This window comes from Panthera onca, chromosome B2 (assembly GCF_046562875.1).
Source record: "Panthera onca isolate mPanOnc1 chromosome B2, mPanOnc1 haplotype 2, whole genome shotgun sequence".
Classification (NCBI taxonomy): domain Eukaryota; kingdom Metazoa; phylum Chordata; class Mammalia; order Carnivora; family Felidae; genus Panthera; species Panthera onca.
In genome coordinates, this window is record NC_138343.1 from 51,392,150 (window position 1) to 51,414,765 (window position 22,616).

Consider the following 22,616-nt stretch of genomic DNA (forward strand, 5'->3'; position numbering starts at 1 on the left):
TAGAGAAGTTAATTATCACTGGTAAAGGATCTATAGGGTAGTGGTAAATGAAGGACCTATTCTGAGCTGACTGAGCATTTGAGAGGTATACATTCTTTCTTTCTGCACAAAGTTATTCATGTCTTTAACTACTTTTTTTTTTTTTAGCCCATTGAGAGGAATTTAGGAAAATGAATCTTTTTCATTAAAAAAATAATTCTTCACTCCTGGGAATTTTATAAAAGTATGGTGCTGTATTTTTCAATTAATGTAAATTAGGGTAACATCTGCTGTATTTGCAAATTAGAAACAAATATATTGCAAATACTTGTTAATATATTGAATAGGAGAATACAATAAAAATGTATGTAGGTTAATACAAACACAACAAACATTCTTAGACTTTTCAGAGTTGTTTTCTTAGAAGTTCTTCAATAATCAACTATTCAAAAGTGCAACAAAATGGAATCATTTATATTAGGTAAAATATGACTCACTACAGTAGAATGTTTGGTAATTAGAAGCCATAGTCTTGAGAAAGTTGAAGGGAACAGTTTTTTCTTCTGAATGAGACCTTCAAAATTATAGCCTTATGATTTTAACATCATAATTTCATGGATAATCTGGATGAATTAATGAATTTGTTGTATAAATTGAAGTTATCTGGAAATATTACTGAAAAGGGAATGGAATTTTGTGACTGTTGTTATTAATTTACAAAATTCTTTACCAAAAACTATAGCATAACATGCAAAGACACCCTACACAGTCTTGAAATTTCTTCATTCTTTTTGTGAGAAGAGCGCAATCATTGGAAATAATCACAGAAGAACTTTCACTTATGTCTAATCACATGAATCAGTTATATGAACACTGGCTAAGCAGAATTGTTTCTAAGTAAAGCTGATGTGAGGGAATTGTTAAGCTTCTTTCTCAATTTGATTGAATTCTGCTTGATTATCAAATTATCCCTGATTTTCAGATATTCTGGGTAATGCCAATGTATTCAAATATTAATTGTGTAACAAGAATTCTGCGTTGCAAGTACACATATGAATTTACACATAAAAAGAAAGGTCTATTTTAGGTATGTTTACTTGAAACTTAGAAGGTTAGGGTGAGTTGTTTGCATTTATCAGTTTTAAATATTTTTAGGATTCAAAAGTATATGATATGAAAATCTTTACAGTAGATCTGATGGACACTTAACATATTACAAAAAAAATCAAGAAATATATTTTACTGAATTTGTAAACCAGGCTTTTGCTAAGTTTAATTGTTGGGTCATATATTTTCTTTCCATGTAAGGCAATATATAGTATATACAATAAGATATTATATAGTATAATATCATTTAACAAATATTAGCATTTTGAATAACTGATATTTCCTAAATTCTCTTATAAGTTGATAGAATCAAAGAAATAATTTTGCAGGGAGACCTGTGTTTAAAGATTTGGCTTCGAATCATTTATAATTTTAGCATTTGTCTTTAGTACTGTCTTAAAGTACTAGATGATCTTTAAAATAGCACAAGAGTACATACACCCAGTTATTTCACAGGCCCTTACAGACTCTCTTGAAAATGATCGTTTCTTTCTTCCTTCCTCCCTCCCTCCCTCCCTCTCTTTTCTTTCTTTCTTTTCTTTCTTTCTTTCTTTCTTTCTTTCTTTCTTTCTTTCTTTCTTTCTTTCTTCTTTCTCATTTTGTTTTGTTTTGTTTTTAATATGGCAGGTGATTGGTGGGTTGCATTGTTTAAGGCAGATTACATTTGTAAAATACTCTGGCTTCTTTGGATATGAAAGCATACCTATCTTTTTCCAGTAGAAGCCATATCATTTATTAAATGTTCATTCCGGCAAATAATTAGGGAACATGTTTTTTGCTCTCTTATTGCAAGCCTTGCTTTCACTATCTCAATTTATCATTGTTGATGTTGATCTTGTTGATGTTGGGTGCTGCATCTTTTGAGTTCTGGTCATTTTTTTAACTTGTACAACATGTAGAAGTACCTCAAGTTTTTAGAATTTTAAACATTTTAAGCATGTTAAACTTTTAGGGATTGTAATCATTATTATATTATTGTAGTCATTGTATTATTATATTATTGTATTATATACTATTATATTTTTACAATGGAAGAAAATCTATTTCAGTTTTCAAAGTGAAGTTTGAAACTTACTTTGATGGTGATTTAAGTCTTTTCAAGTCACACAATTCCAAGTCAAGATAACTATTTTAGATTTTGTCAGTGAATTATTTTCCAAATGGAAACATCCATATACAATTTTATATTAATGTCCTTACAGGGAATAAATGAGGCATAATATGTAACACTTCACAGTTTATTTATATTTTATTTCAAATTTAAAGCAATGAGCAATGCCTCATTTGCAAAACAGAATTTCTTCCATTTTTATGGAGGTTTAAGGGGCCTGTTTTGTGTAAACTAATAGGACTGTTTGCATTAAACACACAAGTGACAAGAATATTTTGATAGTTTCACAAGTAATCTCCTATTACAATCTGTCTATTTCTCTTTCCTCTAGTTAACTTCTCCCACTACCTCTGAGCAGCTTGCCTGTAAACCACCTGCTTTCTCCTTTGTTTCTCCAACTAATCAGAAAACGCCACCTGACCCAGTTAACCTCGACGGAGCCTCTGTGCTAGAGGAATTCCACACTAGGAGGCTGGATGTCAGTGGGGCCTTGGTGGAAGAAACAGCTACGTATTTTCAAACTTCTGCTTACTCTTCACCCTTTTTTGCATCGAAGGGCACCTCCTCGACGTTACAGTTTCCCCATTCCACTCAGTTATCAGGTTCTAATTTATCCAGTCCGAGTGCAGCAGATCAGAAACCTGGACTGGCATCTGAAGTTCTGAAGAAGACAACAACTTTAAGTTCGCACGTCCTTAGCCCCAGAGAAAGCCCAGGAACCACTTCTCCTTCACCATCCTCCAGTGCTTCTCTGAAGTCAAATTCGGCCTCATACATACCAGTCCGTATTGTCACGCATTCACTCTCTCCAAGTCCAAAACCATTTACCTCCTCTTTCCATGGCTCTTCTTCCACTATCAGTAGCCAAGTGTCATCTAGTGGAAATCTCTCAAAGTCAGGGGTGAAATCCCCAGTGCCCTCCCGGCTTTCTCTTCTCACTGCCATCCTCAAGTCAAATCCTTCTCACCAAAGACCCTTTTCCCCTGCATCCTGTCCCACTTTCTCTCTTAACTCTCTGGCTTCTTCCACACTCACTCTGGATCAAAAAGCAAAACAAACCCCACCCACACCTAAGAAATCTCTCTCTAGTTGCTCCCTGAGAGCAGGGTCTCCAGAGCAGGGGGAACACCAGGTTTCCGAACTTAGGCAGCAATCCTTCCACTTACCTTTTCTGGCCAAATCTACTCCCCTTTCTCAGGCATGCTCCCTTTCTCCCACAAAACATGATAGTAGCAGCCTCATTTCTTTGAATGTAGGAAAAATGTCACCCACTTCTTTGAAGAGCAACCCAACACTCTCCCTGCTACAGACTGATACATCCAGTTCTGCAAGACTTCCTCCTGTTCCACCAAGTGTTCCTCCTGTTTCTTTGAAGGGCAAACACGATGTTGACCTCAGGGGCCCAGAAAAGCCCAGGAATATTCACATACATCCTACATCAGCCTCCTCTGCATTATCTTCTCTGTCTCCTCCCACTAACCAAAGAGCCATGCTCTCCTCTCCAGAGAAATGTTTCCATCCTTCCCCAGCTCTTTCAAACCTGATAAACAGATCCAAGAGAGCAGCCCCACAGCTAGGTGGCCAGGGGCAGAACCTTTCAACTCCTCTTTCAACCCCTGTCTCCAGTGCTAGCTCTGCCTCTCTTCCCAAACTGGGGTCCTCCCCTCTCCCTCGTGCTAATCTGCCGACCCAGGCACTCCAGCTCAGTCCAACACTGTACCCAAATTGTGGCAGTGGTACCTTGCCTTCAAGACTTGGAAAATCTGAAAGCTCAGTATCCAACCACAGGTCATCTGTTTCAACCCGATCACCTCCCATCTCTCTAACAAGAACCAAGGAGCTGATTTCACCTTATGCATTGTCCATGTCAACAGGCCCTGAAAATAAGAAACCCAAGGTATTCTTTTGCATGTTGCATGGTGCATGCTTATTTTGAAATATGGGAGAATCTTTTTTTTCCAGAGGAAAAATAATTATGATATTCATTCTGCTCTTACAAGAGTTATAGAAAGTGTAAGTAGAGCTAGGATTTGGTATATTTTAATGTGTAGGTGAATTATGATCTATCTAAAATGTGCATGTTGTGATAAAACTCTTTGATTTTGAAAATCCTCCTGTTACAGTAACTTCTTATATCTATGACTCCAAAGTATTTTTTTCTTCAGGCATAATGAGTTATATCATTGATCACAAAGATGGGATGGATATAAAGCAGTTGGTTTGAATTTGAGACTATGATAAATTTCTGATTATTTAATTTCATGGACCCTATTGTCCATCAAAACATCCTGTACTGAGAATAGTAGACAGGATCAGTGTAAAAATTTCCCCCTTTACCAGGTTGATTTCTTTTTTGCTCCTCCTGAGCACCACCTAAAGTCCATACCAGTATGGATTTAGCTATATACATATAGAGCAAAAATAAATAGAAATTTCCTTTATATGTGAATATTATATTTGATTTATTTTGAACTCTAAATACTTAGTAATTATGAAATACTGAAAGGGTAGGTAGGCTGGGTATAAGAGAATAGAATTGAGATAGGAGAAATACTGACTTCTAAATGCTCTGAAGCAGCCCGTTGAGCAAGAATGGGATACTGGCATACATTCATTCATTTATTATTTTTATTTTTTATTTTCTACTTTTATTATTGAAGTGTAATTGACATACAATGTTATATTAGCTTCAGCTGTACAACAAATTGATTCAAAAGTTTTATGCAGTGCGCAGTGCTCACCGCATAAGTGTAGTTACCATACAATGCTCTTAGACTATTATTGACTATATTTTCTATGCTGTATTTCCATCTCTGTGGTTTATATAACTTATAACCGGAAATTTGTACTTCACCTCCCCTCTGACAACCATCAATCTGTTCTCTATATTTAAGAATCTGTTTTTTTGTGTGTCTTTTCTTTCGCTTTGTTTTTAGATTCCACATGTAGATGAAACAATGTGGTACCATGCACTGTTTGTGGAAATATAAATTGGTACAGTCACTGTGAAAAACAGTATGGCAGTTCCTCAAAAAATTAAAAATAGCAATACAATATGATCCACTAATTCCACTACTGGATATTTACCCAATGAATACAAAAATGCTAATTGAAAAGATATATGCACCCCTATGTTTGCTACAGAATTATTTATAGTAGCCAAGATATGGAAGCAAGCTATGTGTCCATTTACAGATGAAAGTACAAAGAAGATGCAACACACACACACACACACACACACACACACACACGGACATTATATAGTTGTAAAAAAGGAGGAGATCTTGCCATTTGCAGCAACATGAATGGACCTATATGGTATTATACTAAGTGAAATAAGTCAGACTGAGAAAGAGAAATACCAAATTATTTCACTCATATGTAGAATCTAAAAAACAAAAGAAATGACAAAATAAATTAAAAAGAAGAATCAGACTTGTAAATACAGAGAACAAACTGATGGTTGTCAGAGGGAAGTCGGGAGGAGGTTGGGTGAAATGGGTGAGATACAGGCTTCCAGTTATAGAATGAGTAGATTATGAGAACGAAAGGAACAACATAGGGAATATAGTCCACAGTGTTGGTACAGTGTTTTTTGGTGACACATGGTAGCTGGTGACACGTGGTAGGTGTAGCATAACAGATAGAGATGTTCAGATACCATATTGTACACCTGACACTAATGTGACATTGTGTATCAACCTTATTCAAGTGAAAAAACTTGTTAAAAAAACCTATACTCTGAAGACTGGCATTTGTTTTAATACGAGAAGGGAAACATATGAAGATGTAATTCATAGAGTTCATTTTTCCTGGTAGAAGGGCAACTCTGCTCTAGAGCGTGCCAGCTTCCCAACTATTCTCAAGTACTTAGGATGTGGATCGTATAGAACCAGAATTTGGTTGTTGTATGACTCAAATGAAATTCTGAAGTGCCTGTATGGGGGGGTGGGTGGGTGGGGACTACAATTTTTAGGGCAGTGCAATCAAGTAGCAATTCGAGAAGTTCCAAATTCCATGGAGATTGTGTTCAACTCTGTCATTGTTTGAATGATGAACTTAAGATGGGAAAGATAAAACAACCTTCAAGTCAAATCCTATCACGTCCAATTTATCGTATTAATGATGTTGCGGTACAATTCAACGTAACAAACATGCATAAAACTTCTGCTGTATGCCTACCACCATACTAGCTTTTTTGGGGATGTATGTTTGTATGTATGTGTGTTTTAAGGAAAGTAAGAGATAATTCTTTGTCCTTAAAAAAGAAATTTTATTCAGCAGAAGAAAATATACAGATACATGATGTGGAGAAGCTATATAGAATTATTAAATCCATAATAAAACTAGAAAACAAGTATAAGGTAATATTAATATAGTATAGTACGTATTATATACAATTGCTCACTGAATTCAATGTAATAGAACTATTATTATGGGATATGGTTAGTGAGGGAACTTATAACAAATGGCAGGCCTGCGGGAAATGTTTAGGATTTAGCTTAATGAGGAGGGAAGGAGCTGGCATTTCAGAAATAGTAAATAACCAGACCAAATATACAGAAGATGAACCCAGAGGAGTTTATGTGAAGACATAGGAAGATTGGGCTTATTATTAAACAGTGACAATTGTAATAATAATTATTTTAAGAGCTACCACATGCTTTCTGTATATAAAATTTCTATATATAAAATATACAAAACAGTTAAAAATTAATTAGAAAAGATTATGTCAGGGGCACCTGGGTGGCTCAGTCTGTTGAGCATCCAACTTCGGCTCAGGTCATGATTTCATGGCTTGTGAGTTCAAGCCCCATGTCGGGCTCTGTGCTGATAGCTCAGAGCCTGGCGCCTGCTTCGGATTCTGTGTCTGTCTCTTTCTCTCTGCCCCTCCCTCACTCATGCTTTGTCTCTCTCTATCCCTCAAAAAAGAATAAACATTAAAAAAAATTGGAAACAATTATGTCAGTTAACTTTTATGACAATATGAGGTTGGTAGTACTATGTTTTTCATATTATATACCAAACACAAAGCAATAACTCCTATTAATAATCATTTTAGCCTGATTTAATAATTCTCATGAAGGAAATCATCATTATGGAATCATCAGAATTATAAATTTCTATAATGTTTGGGTCATTTAAAAATGTATTTTTAGGTCTCCTGGTGGCTCAGTCAGTTAAGTTTCCGGTTTCAGCTGAGGTCATGATCTTCATGAGTTCAAGCCCCACGTCTGGCTCTGTGCTCCGGCTTAGAGCCTGGAACCTGCTTCAGATTCTGTGTCTCCCTCTATCTCCGCCCTTCCCCTGCTTGTACTCTGTCTCTGTCTTTCAAAAATAAATAGTAAAAAAAACCCCACAAAAAACCAAAAAAAAAACCAAACCCCAAAACATTAAAAAATGTATTTTTAGAAATTATTTAGTCCTTGTATTTTACATTTTCAAAGCAAATGGGATGGAGAAAAATATAACATTTTCTATAATTCTGAATCAAAACTTATTTATTTGAGGTAAAATGACCTGGTGATTATCTAAAAATACATTTGCGTGATTATGGAATTCATTTGTGATATATTAAAAACAACCTGGTGATGTAAACAGTACTGTCTCCTGAATTTATTAACAATTATTTCTTAAACCATACTGCCAATATGTTTAAATTATTCATTACCTTTGTGAAAAGTGATTTTACTTGAGAGGCTTCTTCTGAGTGTTTCTCTTTGTGGTTTATTCTGCTTAGTTCACGTTTTGTCTTGTTTTTTTTTTGGAGAGTTGGAAAAGGGTGAGCCCAGAGGGCTTTTGATCAAGTCAAGTTCTTTTTTGTCCTAAAATCAAGTTTGTTGAAGATCTGTTCTCCCACAGCTCACTTACTGTTCCCAATATTAAAGAATTTTCAACATTTGCTTTATTTTTAGCTTTAATTCCTAAGTTAAAAACATCATGCTTATAGAAGTGCATGATAAATTTGCTGAACATGAAAATATGAGGAATCATGATAATTTATCTATTTTTACCCTTTTTATTGAACAAAAAATGTTTCTTATAATGGGCAAAATTCATGATAACTTCTGCAAAAAATAGTTGCTCCCTGAGACACGCTGTTCCTAGTTATATTTATTTCTTCCTTGCTTCTTGCTCTTATCTCTCCAGGTAAAAATCAGCCTACTTTTTTTTTTTCTAATTGCAAACTATTATTTGCAGGATTTGTAACTTGAGTATAAAAAATTCATTAAAATGGATGCTGGAATAGATAAATCTTATCCCAGTTTCCTTTGATGTTTGACTAGTTTTGCTTGAATTGCTAAGATTATTTTATAGATTGATAAGAGGAAACAGACAAAAGCTTTGGGATATCAAAGAACTCATATGCTCCTATGGATTGTTTCTTGTCTTGTTCCTTCCACTGTGGTGCTAATCCAAGCACAGGGCTCTCTTTGAAGTCAAAGAGCTTCAGATTTAGATCAGCTTCACTCAGCGCCAGATCCCAAAAGGAAAGAGGTCCTGGAATACAAATGGCCATCAAATTAAAACACGAATGCTTGAAGGGTATTAGTTCAAAGTGTGGGCCCTACTGTCCTTTGATATTGAAATAGAACGGAACAGCTAGAGTATACTGAGCTAATTTCAGATATAAAGCATGCTTGATATTTCTTTTTTATAGATAGAATCTTAAGGTTCTGAATCTGTTTACATTAGTATGGTATAATTGATATACTTTAATTTCAGATACAGTTTTAAAATATTAATTCACATTATAATCATGGTCCTAGACAGGATGAGCATCTCTCTGGATGTTGTTCAGTCTACTCTTTGATTAACATCTTATATTGTTTGAGACGTTTCTGCCCCTTGGGAAAGGGAATATCATAAAATTAATTCCCGGAGTTGTATTTGGGTTCCCAATATATTTGGCCTTCATTTATAACCTAATTTAAAGTTTTCTCCTAGGGAGTTAGCATGGTGTTCCCTAAGGGGATTTGAGGCCCTTACCTCAAAACTTTAAACATCTTGCCACTTACTGAAGATGGTTTGAAGCTCTTTTCTGACTATGAGAGCTCCAGTGATGTGCCTGTCTTGGCCTTACAGCTATTTGGACACATAGTTTAGGGATCAGTTGGGAGCTTTTAAATGTTTCATGACCTTTTATAGTTGGTGTTTTATTTATAAACCTCATTCCTTGAAGACATCAAAACATTTCCAATTACATCACCCTGAAAACTTGGTGACAATAGTCTCCATGTGACTGTCTCCATTTCTGCTGATCCACATGTAATCTGAGACATGAGCAATATGGAATGTACCCCCATGAGCTAAAATGGTCAATCTGGTTCAAGCAATCGATGTGCATTGAGTGCTTATTATGTTCAAGACACGTTACAAAGTCAGGAGGATGTTGCAACAAATAAAATTGCAAAAATGCTTCCTCACAGAAAGGTCTTGGGCGGAAGAGAAACAGTCAGCAATTACGACTTCCACCTCCCCGACTGCCATAAGTAAATTTTCTTGTGTGTGAGATAGTCATACACGGTATGGAGAAAAGTATAGCAGGGTATGGGGTAGTGTCACAAATTTATACTGGCGGTCATGACAGGTTCCTTTGGGAAGGTGACATTGGGGGGTGATGCTCCTTAAGAGAGTATAGCCAGGAAAAATACCTGATGCCAGAGAGTGCTTGGCAGGTACAAAGGTAGGAGAGCCAGTATCACAAGACTGGAGTTAGTATAAGGAGACTGTCAGAGGGACATGTAACTGCGAGCTGGGTCCTGTGAGGTCTTGCGTGCCACTTCTTAGTCACTGATTTTTAATTTGAGTAAGAAGCCATCAGAGGGTTTTGAGTAGATAATTGGCACAATCTTGTCTATCTTGCGGCCGTGTTAAGAATAGACTGTAAGAGGGTGAAAGCTGAAGGAAGGAGAATTTAGGGGTCTGTTGGAACAATCCAGGCAAGCGACGATGATGGCTCCGGTGAGGTTCTAGCAGTGAAGGTGAAGATGATGTATCTGTATATATTTTGTAGGTAGGGTAACAAACCTTCACAATCATAGGTGAAATGATAGAACAGCTGAAACCAGGTATATGTATCTTCTTGTTTGCTTTTCTCCTTTTGTTCCTCCTCCACCTCTTTACTTCACCTCTTCTACAGAATTCTTGGTGCCTTTGTGGAGATTCTAGATTTTCTATGATTCTCCCATCCCTGCTATGTGTCACTTACATTTCTGTACTAACCAATTCTGGGTCCCATTCCCTTTGTTTCTCTCCAGCTAGCCTTTGTTAATTGTGCTTAGCAGTGATTCACACTCAAGTGTCAGTAATTGACAAAAACCTTTTTTATCCCTTGAGGAATTTTTGCATTTTAATTCAGGGAGGGACTTGTGCAGTTTAACTTAAGCAAGGTATTAAGAAAAAACATAGGGATGGGGTGTCTGGGTGGCTCAGTGGGTTAAGTGTCCCACTTAGGCCTAGGTCATGATCTTGCTGGTCTGGAGTTCAAGCCCTGCATCAGGTTCTGTGTTGACAGCTTAAGACCTGGAGACTGTTTTAGACGCTGTGTCTCCCTGTCTCTCTGCCCCTCCCCCACTCATGCTGTCTCTGTCAAAAACAAACATTAGAAAATAAAACTGAAAATAAATAAATAAAATAGGGATTCAAGGTCAAGAGTTCAAATCCTGAAACTTCGTTTCATTGAAGGGCTTTGACAATTTAATATATTAGAAATGCCTTCAGGGCATACTTTGAAGTGGGAAGAGGGTCTCTAATCAGCCAGGCTTGTCTAAGACTTGAACAGTAGATGAGGAACTAAAATTTTGTTTTTTCATGTCCTCTGAATCTTTCTGCAATTTTCAATAAAATACTTCAGGTTAGGTCAACAAATAGGTGCTGAATATCTGTTCTTTGCCAGGTTGGTATACGATATTGGAAATTGTATAAAATATCTTCTCTAAAAGACCTATCAGGCTAATAGGGATGGCAAAATATTGTAATACAATAACATATTGCATATTTAGAGTACTAGAAACACAGACAGATAAATCAGCCATGGAGACCGCTACTGGGAAGAGAGTTGTTCAAGGAAATTTCTCCCTCTCCCTGCCCTGCCACCCCTTCCCCACTGCTTCAGTTCTCAGGATCATCATAGAGATTATACTCTGCCAGTAATCCAGATGTAAGGGAGGTCTCTGGGCAATTGGATCAGGGCTTGGATTAAGCTTTTGTGTCAGGGAGATTCTGACACAGGCAGTACATGCATGGTCACTGATGAGCAGGAAGGGGTCTCTTGGAGTGCCTGGGTGACTCAGTAGGTTGAGCGTCTAACTTCTTCTTAGGTCATGATCTCACAGTTTGGTTTCTGTGTTCAAGCCCCGTGTCTGGCTATGTGCTGAGAGCTTGGAGCCTGGAGCCTACTTTGGATTCTGTGTCTCCCTCCCTCTCTGCCCTTCCCCCACTCATTCTTTCTTTCTCTCTCTCTCTCTCTCAAAAACAAATAAACATTAAAAAATTTAAAAAAAAATTTAGAATGATGATGCTCTCGTTTATACTTGTGGATGCTTCAGGAAAGAGAAGTTGGCCCTGGTGGTAGGGAAGCTCTTTTGTTCAGGATTCTCTCTTGTTCATGTAATCTGAGGTTCTGCCCTTCACCTATACTTAAAGTGTAGCCATGAGTTCAAATTTCTAATTCTCAAGGCAACTAATATAGTTTGCTTTGAAATCTCATGGGTCCTTATTACTGGAGCCTGTGGTGGAATTTTAGCCATCAACAATAGTGGATGTGATAATGGTGAGAAATATTTTCTGAAGGGCAAAGGTGTGTTTTTGCTGTTCTCACTTTCATACCTGGGATTTATGTTGTAATTATCTAGGATAAATAGAATTTATAAATAGGATTAGCTCTGAAAAAACTTCTAGGGTAAAATACCATTTCCTTTTTCTAAACCTAAACTTTACTCTGCCCCTTTATGTGGTAGATATTTAAGAAATATTTATTGAATGTTGACCAAAAACATAGATTACAAATTGGAGAGATACAATAGGTATCACTGAATGTTTTCTGGATTTAGGGTCAGGCTGGTCAGTTCTACTTTCTACGATTAGCTGATGGTGATTCCAGCCGGTATTACTACAACTTACTATTCAAGTTATATTTACCTTGACTAGAGCGATTTGTAATTTTAAAACAAAGAAAGGGAACCAGTGAATTTAATTTAACACCTGGAAGACTTGGAGTGCTAAAGAAAAACTATATTCCAAATTAGAATATTGTTAAGAGAAACCTGAAGAAATATGGTGAACCCAAAAAGTATCTCTAATGGCAACAAGAATGATTTTCAGACTGAAAAGGAAAGACTACATATGTCTTAGGCACACATAAAACCCCACAGATGGGAACTAGAAGGAAATATCTATATGCTCTACGTTCCTATCTCCTGGTTTAGATAAACTGTATCTCAAACAAACCAAATTTCTACTTCTATTGTAAATGATGGGAGATAAGAGATTTGCCAGAAAAAGAAACGAGCCATATGTTCTATTTATCACAAAAAAGAGGAAGGTAAATTCTGAAAATGATTGCCTATATTCTTAGTTTGTGATTGTTTATAGAAGCAGTTATGACTGAAAGTCAGACATTTTTTTCAATCAACAGATGTCTGTTGGATTGCCTTCCAAATTCTAGCTTTTGTGATTTTTTTTTGCTATATCATGAATAAAGAGAGATATGTGAAGTGTAATGACATCTCCAAACTCAGATTTGTTCTGAGTGCCCAATCTAAAGCATCGTGCATGTTACTTTCTGTGCCATTATTCTATTTTAATTTTCTGTGTTATTACTTATCTCGCTAGGATATTTCTTTTGCTTTCTTGTTTCTTGGCTTATGGTCTGTCTCTTTGGGTGTAAGCTTAGTGTTAAGCTCTAGAGAGCAAAGGCTTTGGATGTTTTGTTCACTGCTGAATCTGTAGTACTTAGAGCAATATAAGTCACAAAGTAGATAATCATTAATATTTTGTTGAATGAATCCATTAGTTGAACTGCCATATCCAAATAGATTTACAGGATAGATTGATGTCCACCAGGTTGGTAGAACCCAGGAGGCAAGAGGTCCTGATCCTTGGTATATGACTTGAATGAATAAAAATGACATGCCTAACAAAATGGTTGATGAAATAATTATAAAAATTCTTATCTTCATAGTTTACAATAACAAACCAAAACTGATCAGATGAAATGGGATAGAGATAATGCCTGAAGTACTATTTTGGGATCTAGAGAAGAATAACATAACTGCAGGATGGAGTTTAATTTCAACAAATGTTAAACAAAAAAGATGAAAGGATTAGGGATTTTAGGTGGTAGCATACTCAGTGTGATCCAACAATATGAAATGACTCCAACTTCACTCTCCCGTATGTATATTCTTCACTTATGACAAAAGCAAGGAGACAGTTCCAGTTACTATCATCTTCATTGTATTAATTGAGTTTATTATCAATAGATGTCACGGAGGTGATGATTATATTCTATTTTGTGTTAAAAATACATCTCGCTAAGTGCACACATTTTCAAAATGTAAAGGAATGTTGACAGAAGAAAGTTATGAGGATAGTGAAATCTTCAACTGAGGATCAGTGAGGATGGGTTGGAGGAAACAGCAATACCACTCTCGTGCAGAAGGGAGCTCTTCACATGTGTCATCATTCTAAGGTGGGGAGAAAGGACCAATGGAGTAAGGTAGCAGGAAGTACATCTGGCTCAGTATAAGGGAGAGTTTTGTACTGATTCCAACAATGAGGCCTAAACATGTCTTGGGAGATAGACAAGTGTTCATGTGGTAGCTGAACAGAGGATTGATCAAAGAGATACATGTCTTAGATGAGGGTGTTAAGCCAGATGGCCCTCAATATCACATCTAATTCTAAGATTCGGTGGCATTATGTGTGTGATAACAATATATCTCTTTGTAAAGGCTTGTCCAACTATATACTTTAGGGCATTTGGGGATAGAAGAACATTGTAAATTATTGTGTGTCCTGCAATGAGAGGCAAGGGCATATGGTAGATAATTGCACAATTGTTGACTAGTGTGTCTGCATCCAAATCCCAGCTATGACTTACTACCTAGTGACCTTAAATAAGTTACTTAACATCTGTGTACTTTAGTTTCCATATATAAACTGGATATAATATAATCTACCTAATAGCTTGGTTGTGATAATTAAAAGAGATAATACACATAAAGCTTTTAGAATGGTACCTGGCTCATAGTGATTATTAGCTATTATTATTATTATTATTATTATTACAACTATTATTAGAGTTAAGTATTCATAAAACCATCATGGAGTATTAATGATACAATGTTATGTATTACTTGTCTGCTTAGGTATACTTTGAGAGAAAATGTTATCTTCTAGAGGAAGCAAATATATCTTCTAAAGGAGGCAAAAAGGCCTGAGTTCCATACCTGTTTCTGTTCTTTATGGACTATCTTAGGCAAGTCACTTAGCCACACTATGCCTCCTTTCCCTAATGGTTCTGTAGTTATAGGGCTTCTGTAAAAGTAAATGTAAAATTAATTTGCTTAGTAATAAGTGCCAGCTGTTATTCTGCACAAAGAGATGACATTTCATTTTCAGTTCTTATCCAAAATATGTCCTATGTAGATTATAGCAGTGCAAGGTCAGTATAGAGACCGGGGCTTGAAGGGCCCTGAGACTTTTTTCCTCCAAGTCTGGCATTTTGATTTTTCTCTACTTCACCCTCTTTATAAGGAAAATGAATGTGCCAGCCTCTTACCTTCCTCACACTATTTTAATGGAAGATTACTTCAATTATATCTATAAAACTCACAGGTTTTATTTTATTTGACTATCATGTCTTCTTCTATAGATTCTGTGGTCTGCTTTCCAGGGGACTAAGACAGCTTAGAGCTGCGTGCCAATTTCTAGCTGGGTCTGGGCCCTCTGGGGAAGCTGCCTGAGACAGGGGCTTTTGAAGTGATAGGAGCCTTGAACTTAGTTAAGCAGCTTGGGACTCAGAGCAATATCAAAACTGGGCTTTTGATTATGCATAGTATCCTGATGCATACAACTTCCTCATGCTCTACCCTCTCTCTCAAATACTCCCAAACTATATTACTCTGAGTTTTATTAAAAGCTCAGGATGTTTTAGCATTTGATTCATTAATATAATTGTATTAGAAAGAGCAGGAGATGATGAAGTTTGAAAAGGTGAATTTATGGGGCACCTGAATGGCTCAGTTGGTTGAGCGTCCAACTTCAGCTCAGGTCATGATCTCACGGTTTGTGGGTTCGAGCCCTGCGTTGGGCTCTGTGCTGATGGCTCGAGGCCTGGAGCCTGCTTCAGATTCTGTGTCTCCCTCTCTCTCTGCTCCTTCCCTGCTCACACTGTTTCTCTCTCAAAAATGAAAAAAAGATTAAAATTTTTTTTTAATAAAAAAATAAAAAGGTGAATTTATGATCAGAAGTTTGGCCTTCTAGCTTTTTCATTATGGAATTAAATTGCTGATATTACCTCTATTCACAATATGCTACTTAATAAACACTGATGGTAAATTTTATGTGTTCTGACCCTTGTTTTTATGAATGATGCAAGAGAATGTATCAAGAGTGCAATTAAATTTGTTGGAAGAATGTTTGTTAATTATGGCACTATAAAAAAGAACCAATTTCCTTTGAGGATCAAGGAAAAAAAGCCCACTCACATTTATAGACTATGAGGGGCACACTGCTCATGAGATATTTATATATAACTTTGCAGAAATGGATGTTTTTAAGTTCTGAAACTGTATAGCACATAATTGCCTATAATCCCTAGGCTGATATTTTACTGTGATGTTTCTTTTTTTCTCATTCTAATAAAATATTAACATGGTAAGCTAATTTGTTTTCTGTCAAAAACAAGTTGTAATAACTGTTTTCTTCATTTGATAACCTGTCATTTAACTTGGTAGCACTAGTCTAAAATTATGTTCTATTCTTCCCTCTTTTCATCTCCACTCTTGCTTTCTGGTTACTCATTCTAGCAATACAAGACCAAGTCAAGCTACAAGGCTTTTGCAGCAATCCCTACAAACACATTGCTTTTGGAACAGAAGGTCAGTGTTGGTTCAAAAGCAGAGGGCATTTTATGTTTCTAGTGTCAGTTTTGTTATATGTTCTAAAAATGTCTGTTTTAAAGTTCTGCTTTTACTAAAATTTGCTCTTAGTTTAGGGTGACATGATGAAAGCATCTTGGTGAATAGAATTTGACACATCATTGCTTTATCACCAGCCACTAAATATGAGCCTAGACTTTATCACCAGAGGCTAAATATGAGCCCAGAATTGTCCAGTTCATTGTAAAGCAGTCATGGAAAACCTGATGCAGATTTTGATACATCCCTGTCCTTTGGAATTTTAAGTGATTGTTGTATTCAAGAGCTTCCACCTCTTTTCACATTGATCAAAAGAGTGGAGGTAAAATGGGGTTACATGTGGGCGACTTGGTCAAGACTTGGTCACTAGTAGTGGCTTCCATAGGGTGGAAATGTATTAGCTGAGTATCCAACGTAACGGCTTTGATCCCGGCATGGGCTAAACCTCTTTGTCCATTCTCACCAGCCATTGATCCTCCTTCCATGAACGGGAGGGAGGATTGAGATCACTTCCAGTGACCCAGCTGCTTTCACATGCCTTTAGGGCATTTTTGCTTTGCTATTAAAAGTCATTAATTATAAAATTACAGGCTCCTGCTTCAGTAGGTAAATTAAATTAAAGCCTCTTGTTTAATAAGCACATTACATATGCTCAAATGAAAGCCACATGGAGGATTATATCAGAATGGAAGTGAAATCAATTACCAAGTGTATGAAATTATTCATTCCATGTTATTTTTATGATATTTATTTAAGCAATTTACCTCTCAGTGCATTAAGCCTATTTTCTTTGGCGTAATTATAGTATTTCAAATACTGTTATTATCATTTGTCAAAATGTTGATGTTTGCCAACCAGGTGGTATTTTGACCACTGATTTATGAATATACTTTCTTGTTATGTCAGTATGATCTGGGAAATAAAATCTTTGCATGATCTCGTCTAAAATGTAGTAACTGTTAGTGGGAGATGCTTTGTAGCATATAGGTGGGCATTGGTGGGCAGCACCTCTGCTGTCATATATCTCTGAGAGCTAATTCCCAATTATCCACATGTGGCCCAGAGTCTATGCTCTATATGTCTGAATGCTTTCAACTAGGGGGTTGAGGAGTTGCTGGGCTGCAGAGAGATCTGCAACGTTTTCTCCAGCTTCTCTTCTGAATCTCTACCTTTCTTAGCTCATGAAAAGATGAGATGGGCCTAAAACACTGACTTTAGGAGGCTCAGGAGGATGCAGGAAGTGATACTTTTGCCAGTTGTCCCTTATCCTATTGTCTTGGGTTGTCACGTTGAGTCATAGCGGCAATATTTTCTCACCGCAGACCCTCTGCCCATTTTAGATGGACAGTTTCTGAAATCTGGTCACAGTGTCTCCCTCCACAGAAATGGGAGAAACTCTCCTCCCAGCAGCTGGCCAGGCAAAGAGAATAGACACCTGTCGGTGTCCCTCCATCATACTTGTCTTACCTACCCTAGCACATTCTCCTGTACCTGTGTGCTACTACTGTATCCATTTTCTGTTTAGAGAAATAACAGTTAATTCTTCTTGGAAGACTTTTGTAAGATAAGGCTGGATATCATTATTGGTTCCAGAATCTCTGTCTACCAGCTCTCTTTTCTTCCAATTAAATGGATTTTAGAGGTTATAACCTATTAGTTGGTCATTAAAAATGAAAAACCATTAGTTTAATTTCCAATTTCATCACAAACCCATTCCATAAATGTGTACTGTGGCATCACTATGTATTGAGCCTGATGCAGTTTCATATAGGAGAGGTTTTGTGTTTTATTTATGTATGTATTTATGTTTAAGGATATTATCTACATAATTTATTCTTTTTAATGAAACAGAACTGCAATACCATTTTAAAATAGAAGTCTATGTTTCATAATATTTTTCTTCATTTATTTTTAAGTCAAAATTTATTTATTTAATTTTTAAATTTTATAATTTATTGTCAAATTGGCTAATATACAGTGTGTAAAGTGTGCTCCTGGTTTTGGGGGTAGATTCCTGGGGTTCATCACTTACATACAACACCCAGTGCTCATCCTAACAAGTGCCCTCCTCAAGGTCCATCACCTGTTTTCCCCTCTCCCCCACCCTCACTCCCCAAAAGACCTACTCTTTTAGGAAGCATATTTTTATTTTTTATTTTTTAGCACAACAGAATATAAATGTCATGATGTCTAATTTAAAATAGTGTTTTTCTAGGGAGAATTGAAACACTAGTGTAGAAACACTAGTGTGGGTAATTGTCTTTTGGCTAAGATAAGTTGGTTTTGGACCATAAATTCTTGAATTGTTCAAAGGTCATGAAACTTGGCACATGTCTGTTTTTTCTTTAGAGCCTTTGTATAATTTAATTTATTTATTGTTGGCTTTTCCATGACGTGTGTTCCTTAATGAGGAATTTTAATTTGTAAGAATTTTTAAATAACAAAAGTCTTATCTTTATATTTTATCAGCATTTATTTCCATTTTCACTAATATTTCTTGAATGATATTATGGTGCTCCTTTCATGTTCTGTAGCTTTAAGAAAAAAAAAATCTGGGGGGTCACCTGGGTGGCTTAGTCGGTTAAGCATCTAGCTTCAGCCTAAGTCATGATCTCCTTTTGAGTTCCAGCTCCACATCCGGTTCTGTGCTGACCGCTCAGAACCTGGAGCCTGTTTGAGAGTCTGTGTCTCCCTTTCTCTCTCTGCCCCTCCCCCACTCACACTCTGTCTCTCTCAAAAATAGACATTAAAAAAATTAAAAAAAATAATAAATAAATCTGATAATGTAGGTCTTTTTATCCATCTGTTTATGTAATAGAACTCTTTCTATGCCGTTAAAATCAAAAGGACTTATTTCTGAATTGAGTAGGAAAATTAAGACTATACTTAGCAGAAATTCATCTATTTTGGGAAGGATGAACACTTTGGAATATTTTCTGAGATCCCTTTACTATCACACAGAGTACCACAAAAGGAAGGGTGCTGCAGTCCCATTATAGTATTCTGTTAGGATTTATGCGGTGGAATGCCTTAAAGATAGAGCCAATGCATTTAATTTAGTTTAACAATTATTCTCTCCCCTAACCAGATTAAACTCATGGTTGATATTTTATACCACATTTTGTTTCACAGTATATGGTATAATTAATGAGGAATCAGAATTGCTTTAAAAAATAATGCTATCTTTTTAAAACGCAAGGTTTTCTCCACATTGAAATACAGGCATCCCTTTCAATCAGATATTAAATTCTCATGGAATCACTGGATTGGTTTCAGCTTTAATCACTCCTAGACGAAACCCATAATTTTCAAAAGAGTACATTTTGTTGGCAGCGGACCTGAGGTTTCTGGTATTTCTGTTTTGTAATTTATTGTCTGCATCAAAACTTAAATTTATAGCTTATTCTGTATTCTATCATTTTTCTCCTCGTGAATATTTAGGAAGAAAGCATTTTTAGCTTAACTAAGGCTTTATAAGAAGAGATAAATGTAAGACATATTTTAACGTGTTAGCTTCAGAGTCTCTGGCTTCATCTCCTGCCAATAATCATCCTCTCCAAGACTGAGATAAGGATGAAATACAAGTGATTACAAAGCAGGAACAAAGTAATCAGATCAGCTTACATTTGTGACTGTCCATGAACCTTATTATGATATATTCAACAATATAATAGAGGAAACAACATTAAACATTACTATTTTGTCTTGTTATGTGTACTATTGTTCTGTTCAGAGAGTGTCAAGGGTCTTTCTCTTATTGACTAATTTTTCTTCTTCTCATCTGAGCCTGATAGCAATAGGTAAAAAGTTAAAATTAAACTGAAGGACTCATGTTAGTATTCTAATTAATGGCTTTTTATTTTTATTCTGAAAATATATTAAGAAAAGGAAAGACGAATAAAGGAGTATTTCCACAAAATAAAATAGTATGCATCTTTATTGTTTCACAAGTGATTAATATTTTTCCAGGAAAGCACTTTTTTTTTTTTTTTTTTTTTTTTTAGAGCAGTTGAAGTTCTCCGTTCCTTTCTGCACAAGTATTCCTCAGGATAAAATCAAGGTTAGAGTTAGGTACAATTTTCCAACAAATAGCGTTACTATCTGCCAATTTCAAGACACATTTAATTCATAAGCTGTGTGAGTTTGAAAGAAGAATGATAGGGTAGCTCAATTTTATAAATAGCACATATAAATTGTAGGGTTAATTATTTAAATAAAAGTTAAGGTATAAAAATAATTTTATTTTTCCTGGTAGAAGGAAGTTAAAGAGAGCCATTTTGAAGACGATTGTAAAAACTGTGCTATAAAAATGGAAAGGTAAAGATTTGAGATGTCTTGTCATCTCAAGTTTTCAAATCAATTTATTCTAAATTGACAGCTTAAATTTTTTAAACATGAGTTGGTAAACTTTAATCTGATTAAGCATACGTCTTTGGGTGAGAATATTTTAAGGTCTCTGAATGTCTCAAAAATTTAACAAAATCTGTTTCCTAGCTTAGCATATGGCCTATACTAGAGAGACATCTCTCACTTGATGGAAAAGTGCCCAGGACCCACAACTATTCCAGTTGGTTCTCTTCAGGCAGTTGTATACCATGCACATACCTCTTTTAAAGCACTTGCCAAACCATAATTATGCATGTTGGTGTTTTTTTTTCCCCCACTACGAACTATTTGAGAAAATATAGTAGTTTTTTGTTAAATGTTCATTGAACGAATTACTTTGGTTTGCAACTGGGTAGGTCTTTAAAATTTCCAATTTTATTTCATAGGATTATAAGGCAAATTTTTGCTCAGAGGATTATAAAAATCAAGGAGCTTAGTGTTTGATAACAGACAATGATAATTAAAAATCTTTCTTTAGGGTGGAATAAGCTTCATAAATTCTACTTCCATGGAAAAACTATAAAGAACTTTCTTCTATAAGGGAATTGAGTTGATTTTAGATTTGATAACTTTTAACAATTAGAAATACAATCACAATACTTGCCATATTGAATATTCTAGTGAATCTGGCACTCAGCTAAATACTTTACTGTCCTCACAACTCTGTGAAGATTTTGATGTTCAAAGATACCAAGTAAATTCCCCAAAGCAGCAGAGCTCGTAAGTTACTGAATTGGACTTTATGTGATTATCTCCCAGCCTTTCCCTGTTCACCAGGCAACAGTGACAGTGACCAGCTAAAGTGAAATATTGACCAAGAAACGATGATTTTGGATTTCTGTCTACAATACTTTATTTTATTACTTGATAAAATATATTTAAATCCTCATCCAATTAGAAACCAAATCTTCCTTGTTTTTTAATGAGGAACAATTAAAGAGACTTGGAAATTACTTAGCTCTGAGACTTGAGTAAGGGAGGTTTACAAACTAGCTCAATCCCTTGAGTTACTGAAAGAGATGAAGCACATTCCAGTGAAAGAGGTTTGGGCTGGAAACAGGCACACCTTTCTGATGTCCTTAATTAAATGAAGGAAAAGTATGAATTCTTCTGCCTCTGAGCCTAGATGAATGGGTTTTTAAAAGGCTGTAATGGTTTGCACTAACTCCCTTCCTTCTGTCTGGTAGGAACAGACAGTCAACCCTTCAAAGATTTTGGGATTATAAAAGCCAAGTAGATTTCCTCAATTGTTGAAGCTTTTACACCACTCATGAAAATAATGTAATGATAAATATCTCTATATCTTTAAAGAAGCTGTGCTTTTAAATATAAATAGAAAGCCCTTTCGGCTTTCAGTGTACATTTCCCCTTTTTCTTCAGATCTGAATGCTATTCAGATCTGAATCTCCAACTACATAATCAAAGTGAGATTTATTTTCCTGAGACTATCTCTAATCCTACAAATGGTTTTGTACTAATGATTGAAAATCAAACAAGGCTTTTGTAGTCTTCAGAGGATTTATTCTACCAAATACATAGCTGGTCAGATTAACAAAGTATAGGAATGCTTAGGTTTAGCATGAATCATTTTGGGGTGGTTAATTTGATTATGACTAAAACAGAGTCACGAGCCCATGAAATCTTTGAAATCCAAACTAATTAGATAGTTTAGGCATCACAAAAAGTTTATGAGCCCTGTTCGATTATTTTCCCTTTAGAAGTAGTTTACTTTCTAACTTCATTTAGAGTACAACTGATTCATTCTGTCTTCAGATTTTTAGACCTTAATCCTACTTCCAGAGCGGAGGTTAGACTGATTAAATATCTCTGACTTAACAGTGCTTACAGTTCCATCAGAGATCTCCTTTCAGGTGAGAAACACCCAT

General features: G+C 35.8%; 1 protein-coding gene across 12 annotated transcripts in view; it reads left to right on the forward strand.

The window, feature by feature from the left end:
• The window catches only part of MLIP (muscular LMNA interacting protein), a 248,873-nt gene that overhangs the window by 131,426 nt on the left and 94,831 nt on the right, over positions 1-22,616 (forward strand). For 9 of the 12 annotated variants that reach the window (XM_078447011.2, XM_060615772.2, XM_078447017.2 and 6 more), the window contains exons 4-5: positions 2,529-4,094; positions 16,234-16,305. In XM_078447011.2, coding sequence (XP_078303137.1) covers positions 2,529-4,094; positions 16,234-16,305 — 1,638 coding nt within the window. The remainder of the gene's footprint in view (positions 1-2,528; positions 4,095-16,233; positions 16,306-22,616) is intronic. The other 3 variants (XM_078447012.2, XM_078447015.2, XM_078447020.2) reach the window with 2 other exon arrangements.